Source organism: Perna viridis, chromosome 5, assembly GCF_037379345.1.
Source record: "Perna viridis isolate PV_CMFRI_1.1 ecotype Kerala chromosome 5, ASM3737934v1, whole genome shotgun sequence".
Classification (NCBI taxonomy): Eukaryota; Metazoa; Mollusca; class Bivalvia; order Mytilida; family Mytilidae; genus Perna; species Perna viridis.
The window spans coordinates 2524389-2532653 of NC_142449.1; the positions used below are offsets into that span (position 1 = coordinate 2524389).

Sequence of the window (8265 nt, forward strand, 5' to 3'; positions counted from 1 at the left end):
TGTGCATACTTTAACAAGTTTTGGGGGGTTTTGACAATTTTTATCGGCGTTTATGAAAAATTTGATTGAAATTTAATTAAACATTAACGTTTACGTTTCGTGAAACGTGAGGCAAGTCCGAAATCGGAGTATTTTGAAATTTTGGCGGGAAAATCAAACAGCAACTTTCCCTTGGTCTTGTAATTCCAAAATTTAGACTCAGCATGTAATTTTCACTCAAGAAACCAAATTTCATCCAAATTGGAGCATTTTCAAATTTTGGTGGGAAAATTTGTTGCCATGGTAACGGCGGACTTTCGAATCTTCTTGAAATGTTAAAATTTAAACTCAACATGTCATTCTCACTAATACCAAATTTCTTCCAAATCGGAGCCAATCGGACCTCTCAGACTTTCTACTTACACAAGTCAAATGAAAAAAGTTATTCCGATGCAGTCGGTATAGTTTCGCTTTTTTACCCTCTGACCTTAAAGACGCTCTTCCATGTGTTATTTCCTGAATGAAATGTAGAAAATTATAAGCAAAACGAACAAATTTTATTTTACTGCGTCGGCTATCTTTTTTTCAAGATAGTACTTGTTTTTTTAGTGCAACGGAAATATCCGAGTAGTTCCAATTGAATCGGAGCATGTTTAAAATTTTGGCGGGAATATCGGTCGCCATTGCAACGGGCAACACATCGTTTCTGTTTTGTTTTTGTTTTTTTTTTATTGTTTTTTGGTTTATTTTTTGTATGATCTTATTTAACATATGAAGCTGTACCACTCTACCAAATCTGAGATATAACAATGTCCTATATTTTGACCTTTTTTCTTAATTTGTTAGCTATTTTAAAATTACAGCCCTTTTCGGAGTTTTGAAAACTTTAGGTACAAACTCAGATGGTACCGGACATGTGAGCACGTAAGAGGCCTGAGAATCTCTCCGCAAAAAAAAAATCATTGATAGGAAGACGGAAGATTACGGGAAAAATAATAATAAAGGGAGTAAAAACAAATAAGTCACCGGCACTTGGTGGTCGGTACTAAGGGAGTATGTAGAGTCTCATACGCTAGATATGTTTATCGAGACGATAACATTTCAGCTGGGGAGTATGTGGACAAGCTGATTTTTGTCACTTTAATTTTTCTAATTACATTTCATTCATATTTCACATTTTTCATTCTAGGAGATTTGTCTCTTTTTTTTGTCTGTTCCCGGACTTAACTTTTTATGAGCAACTCGGCGGGTGTTTCTAGAAAAGTAGAGGACGCTTACCCTAACGGTGCACCTGGTCGATGCTCCAGTTTTTAGTGGAGTCCGAGTTGCTCATTTGCTTTTGTTACTTCGTATGCATGATTTTAGTTACTTTATGTTATTTGTTGTGTATGTCTGTTTTCCATGTCTGGTCTTTGTTTCTGGACTACATTCTTTCGATTACCGCTATAACCAACTTGGTTCCCTTGATTACTCCTTCACAAGTCTGAGTACTCCAGCAATGTTGAGGTTGTCTGGCGAGCTATTTTCTGGATTGGCGCTACTCCGACAAGAAAAGGTCAGACGAGTTTTGTCACATTAAAATTAAGAATTTGTTGAAATACATCGATTTATGAAATCGAAATGCCTAGAATGGTTTTTACAGTATAAATATGCTAGACAGTTACATTTTCTTCATATTGAAGTATTTTTTTAAAGTTTCCTCCTTAATGGATATGAAATTGTGATAGACAAACTACCGTATGTACGTACTATATCATAAAAAAGCTTATTTTAATTATAGTATTTTAACCAATTGACAATAACTATTGAAATATACGAAAATTTGAAATCCTGGGGAATCCCCTTCTTACGATTGTATAACAAAAGAAACACCAAAACGAAAAAAATTAAAGTGTCCAAATTGAGTACTCCTACAACGTAAGAGGTTGGAATTCCGTTCCTCTATACGCCATATTGCAAAGCGCTCGTTCCGACGTTCTTTGAAATCGGCAGAACTATAGTAAAATATTTACTATTTAAAACCGTTTATACAGTTTCTTTACCCTAACACGTAAGGAGGCGACCAAAGTGAAGAAAAACAAATAACTACCTGATGAAAAAAATCCAGCAATCCTGGAAATCCTTTGTAAAAGCAGTTTAAATGAACTGAACATTTTGTTTTCAGCATTTTGAATGGGTACAACCGGTTAGTAAAATTGCAGATTTTAATTTGCGAAACGAAACTATTAAATTAACAAATGATGTTCGTTTTGGTTAATAAAATTGCAGATTTTAATTTGCGAAACGAGATTATTAAATTAACAAATGATGTTAGTTTTGTCAAAAATATATTACATTCCGTAAAATTAGTGACCTAGTTCAAAATGGCTGATTTTTCCATTTAAAATGTTTTCCAGATATTTTACATAAAATTAGGATTTTGATATCTTGATTCCCGGAAGGTCAATCTTCTATTATGTAAATGAGTAATCAATGGAATCCAAAATTCTAGCGGACATCAAAAGAATGTAATCCAGGGACAAAGACCAGATATGGAAATTAGACAAACACAACAAAGAACATAAAGTAGCTAAAATAATACAATGAATATACAAAGTGACAAAAGTAAATGAGCAACTCGAACTCCACTAAAACTGGCAGCATGGACCTGGTGGACCAATACGGTAAGCGTCCTCTGCCCTTCTGGAAACACCTGCCGAGTTGTTCATAAAAAGTCAAGTCCGGGGTAAACGAAAGAGGAAAGGAAAACTATGATACATGAACAAATCAATTTTCATGGTGTAGATGGATACACCATAACGGAACTAAGTTTTAAAGAATGTTTTTATTTTTTAAACATTTTAACTAATAACCTAGTTTAGTCAGTTTACACTTTTTATATTGTATGCGTTAACTGTCGCAAATCATGTTATTTCGGGTAACCTGTTCGGAAATTAGGATCATTCCCTATATTTTCACTTTTAATGGATGACAGTCCAATAGTAGTAATTGATTCGTTATCAAAATATTATTTTCTTTTGGTTTATTTGAATAACAGAGTGCGGACCAAACGACGTTAATGACGTCATAATACCAATCAAGATTATACAAAATAACCTTGTTTGCTCAAAGAGAACCAACCAATCAGAAAGGTTGTTACAAATCAAATTTAATTTAATTTAAAAGTGTGTCTGGACGGCATTCTATTTAAAAAAAATAATCATAAAATTAAAAAGTAATTTAAGAAACTTATGTTCCGTGACTTTTTTCAGTAACCTATCGTTTCTCGTCATTCACTATCGATAAGTGTGTATTTATTATGAAGTCAAGCACAAGATGTTGACCGTGGCATTTATCATAGATAAGTTTCTGTGAATAAAACACAATACAAAACTTCTAACCGGTTTATTCTGGTAAGAACATGCCAAATATGACTGATTTGTCCACTTCGTATCAGGAATAAATAAAAGATTTGACATAAAAAAAAATGCAAGTATCAATAACCATTTGGCTAGCAACGTGATACTTAATGACATTAATTGTATTGGCTGTCAAAGAAACATCATAAAACAGTTTTTTGACATTTATTTTTAGACGTTCATGTTTGATGTGCCTCTTCGGGTCCGAATCGCAAGAACAATACAATAAACGATGATAATGACTCAGGAGATGGACATATTTATGGATGTGTACAGGCGGCAATAATGATATCACTGTTTCCGGTTCTCTAAAAAAAACAAATATAATTAAATAGATTAGCAAGAAAATTGATACTGTTCCTGTACATTATATTTACAATACTGATGCTAAGAATATAATTAAACAATCACGAACGCATCAGTCTGGGTGGAATTATTTTTGGCCTTAGAAAATTTTAAAGACAAACAAAGAACAATAATATCGTTTTGATCTTTATCCAAAGACATTCGCAGATAATGTAAACAGTATATCCTTTTCATACGACCTGGTGAATATCCAAAATATCATGGTGCATTTACGAACGGCAATCTAGTAGTGATGAAATGCATTTAGAAGTAATGCGACCGAATACAATGGCAATTAATTTGTTTTTAGAAAAACTAGAGTAAATCAGTAAACTTTTTTTCCTGAGTTCTATGAAGATTTAAATCTGATATAATATTGTCATATATTGATACTACAATACTGTCAACAAAATTAAAATAAATTTCAAAAAGGCCACATGGATGCCCATGTGCTACGATTGGAACAATATCGATGGAAATTAGAAAGGGTAATAAAATAATGAGTAAAATTTCCAATATGTGTACTCATTGTCAGCTACTTAAGTGATCTAATTATGTAAGTTGATTTAAAAAAAGGTTAAAAGAAAATACTGTAATAGATAAACTAACCTTGCTAGTTGTTTTTTATCGGTTCAGGTATCTGGCCATGGCCAAAGCTTTGGCATCCTTCAAGCAGCATCCTATTCCCATGGGACTACATTTCAAAAGACCAGGAAATTTATAATTTTTAATCGATTGAGCGTCACATAAAAGAGGCATTGATCTACACGGTACTGCTTTAACACTTTCCGTCATTCTGCACAATGTGTAAGGATTATTTAATAGTTTGCCAAAACCTCCCATTATACCACCCATACCAGCCCTTGATCCACCAAGCATTGACATCATGGCTAGTGGCATCTGGGCATCTGAAACCACAAACATAAATGTAATAATACGGTAAAAATAGTGTAACCTGCGTCTGTTTGACCTGTTATGGTTAACGAAAGATTTTGTCAATTACTGACAAGTGTTTTATTTATATAGATATTTTTTTCTTTTAGTTCATATAAGGAAAAAAACGATTTACTTACAATTCTTACAATTAGTATAAACTACACCATGAAAGACGACGAGTTACAGAGAAGCTCGCAATTTCAATGGAGTCTTTTTTATCCGTGTAGTTTTTTTTTTTTTTTTCATGACATATCTTTTGTACAAAAAAGCAAGTTTATGCTTATCGTAAAAATATAAAACAAATGATAAAATAAAACTTACAAGCACATCCAATTATAACAGCGAAAAGAATTAATGCCTTAGTCCTCATCTTGAATTGCTCTGTCCCGGAAAACTGTAGTGAGCCGCCTGTTGACCCGAATGGTTTGTCAACTATTTCCCGCTTGCTTTATAAGGCTCATCGATGCGTGAGAGAAGGTGACAATAAAATATTATATTTCTGGCAAAAATCACTTGACATTTTAATGGAGAATGGACAGATTTTATGTCAGTGTTATTTTGGATGTAATCATGATATAAGTAGATCTCTCTGAATTAACTGTTCAATTCATAGGAATCATTGGTTGCATGTGGATAAAGGCAATTGTAGAAAATTTATATTTTGAAATTATAATATTATGGGGAAAAATTCAAATGAATAAACTCCTATTTTTTTTGTTAGATGTTTAGTTAAAATTTGTGCTTGTTTTATTTTTGTTTATATATGTACGGTAAAAAGTGGATTTAAATGTGCGCTGGCAGACATTCAGTCGTAAAAGACCAGAAGCGACGTACAGAAATTCGTTTGGGCTTTAAAATTGCTCACTCCCGACCTTCCTTTAATTTGTTAAGATTACTCAAACTTCTTGTGGTTTTGTATTCATGACAGTGTGCAAATCTCAGATTGTTGAATCATGTCTATAAAAATTTACACATTTTACATGTGAACAAGTGATTGCACGGCGTGATAATTGCACATAAAACTAATCCTTTTTGTCATAATATAATAAACAACACAAAGCACCTATTTGATGTATGGCATGTCGTGTTTGTACATACATGATATTTCGATGAAAATTATTGAAACTGACAAAAACATGAAATAGATTAGCTTGAGCTCATGTGGACTTCTTTATTTTTAGCATGTATACGTGATTATCTGATTTATACGACACCAGGGACTTTCACTTTTTATAAATTTTGATAAATTTTATCTTGTGTTTTAGGACTTAAATACAAGACAACAAAATAACATTCTTGTTTGAATGAAAGTCACAAAAGGTCGATCTATTCTCCATTTCGCGGACTTATGAATAGCAAAATATAACGGAATGGTGGTTTCTGTATCGTAAATTCTCGATAGGATCTGCATTTCATTGCAATGAAATTTAATGGAAATCGACAATGTGTTTAAGACATATTGAAAGTTGTTAAAAAAAGAGAATCGGGGTATCGTTTTGCTTTTTCCCGATACATTCGCAAATCAAATCAAATGTCACGGAGATTTTTTTTTTCAATAGATGACGTCATAAGGTAGCTTTGCCTGACATTGTTAAGCCGTCATAGTGGGCACCCTTGTCTGACAGAGATGGAAACTGATAGTAAAACTCTCGACCTCGTTTATCTTGTCAGTAATTACAAGTGTTATGACACTTTTAAGAACAATAGTTCTATTTAAAGCATTTGATTGGATATTCGTACCTATCAATACACGGTAATTACACATATGACAGTAATGTTTCCAATAGTTACATCAGAGACAATTTATCACACGATCGTGTTTGTACAGTCAACTCATAGGGAAATATGTTGACGATTAGAAAATGAAGGTTAAGATGGAAGTATCTATTTAACTTCCGATGACATTGGGTACAGAATAGTACAGGGATGTCATAATTTTGAATATGATGCATGATTAGTCAGAATAACGTTTGGATATTTATTTTGGTAGGAAAAAGATCTTGATTTTTAACATCTCTAATAGATCAAAGAAATGTCTTTAATCCAAAATACATTTTAGTGAAAATGAGCTGGAAAGGTGGTTTACAGAGATGTTTATCTGATCCTAGTGTAACAAGTTTTGCATAACTAAAGTTCGTACTATGAACCAAATTCTTTATGGCTGAACATATTTTTTTCTACTAACTCAGCTGCTTGTAAGAAAAAAATTACTATGTTTTAGTAAAAGTATTTTTTTTCTCCGGGTCACTGAAAGGTCACGTGTAACTTTATGAAATATATAGTTAGAATGGCAAGTAATACAGCCGTGATTTCGTCACTCGTGATGTGTGAATTAAGAAGTCGTACTAAATGGTCTAAATGCGTGTCAATTTTGTAATCATACGAACTCAAACATTCTTCTGCATACATCTAGTACGAAAGCCCGCTGAGCTGATTTTCGTAGATTTAAAAAAAAAATGCATTATTACCCGATACTTATGCGTTATAACGCGAAACATGCGCAAAATTACATAATACTTTTGCAAAATATTTATAACAGGACACGATAAAACCACGTATTCATGATTGAAGGACTGGTGAGAAAATCGATGGAGATAGAAACTTTTTTCTTCAACTGTCTTCCGTAGAAATATACGTAGCAGTGAGTTTCCTCGCTGTCATTGTGGTCATAAATAAACTTTTTCTTCGAAACTTAAAATATTTTTAATGGATAACAAACAAGAACCTATCTAGCGGCTGCTATTTTCTTATACCACAGCTTCATGGTGATCGCTATATAATCACGGGGAGGGTGACAGCTAGATAATGTGTATGTCTCAGTCTGCTAAATAAAATTTGTTACCTAGCACTATCGGCTTGAGAAACAAAAACATGTTTTTGTCATTTCTTTTGTTGATATTATCTATTCATTTTGTTGGCATTTTTTTGTGGGGGTGGGGGAGACAGATTCCCAGTGTTTTTGCTTTTGTAAATTAAGTAAGGGTGTTTTAATCCATAATTTTATGTCTGTTCTCGCATTAATACATCAATAAAACGAATGAATACTTTTCTGTTATCGTTAGTATTTTAGGGGTCGTTACTTCTTACACCATTGATGATTGTTGCTCCCATATTCTTTTTGTGTGTGTTGTCTTTTATTGTAACAAAACGTAAATACTTGTTATATTAAAAAAACAAAACATTTCTAACTTTCTCCAGTTCGACCTCAAACACAAAAAGGAAAACTGGGCTTTCGTAAAAGTACTTGACAAATTTATAAATCTCTTCGGTTCGTAAAACAAGAAAACTTTAGGCTAAAAACCACTAATTCCACTTCCCATAGGCTTCTATGCTAATTTCACAATATTCAATGGCTTCTCGGGACTTTACCTTAACTTTAACCTGCAGATGACTATATATCAGCATGATTCTACATATGTCAGCTCACAATCCTCAGAATGGCATGCGGGGTTAGCAGACTTGCAGTGCAGTACTGGTCACCGGAAGTGAAGGGTCTATAAATAGCATGGGAAATCCCAGTGTTTTCACAAGATAGGGGTACATTTAAAAATCATTATGGAGATTAGGCTTCACATCACAAGAAGCAAAATGCACCTATAAAATGTAC

At 33.1% G+C, this 8265-nt stretch overlaps 1 protein-coding gene across 1 annotated transcript; it reads right to left on the minus strand.

Moving 5' to 3' along the window:
• Positions 1-3379: 3379 nt before the first annotated feature.
• On the minus strand, positions 3380-5086 carry LOC148615596 (uncharacterized). The gene is made up of 3 exons (XM_088581554.1): positions 4980-5086; positions 4332-4630; positions 3380-3685 (listed from the first exon to the last, which is right to left on the minus strand). Exons 1-2 carry the CDS (start codon positions 5026-5028, stop codon positions 4347-4349), a joined length of 333 nt encoding a protein of 110 aa, XP_088437680.1. The 5' UTR covers positions 5029-5086; the 3' UTR covers positions 3380-3685; positions 4332-4346.
• Between the last annotated feature and the right edge of the window lie 3179 nt (positions 5087-8265).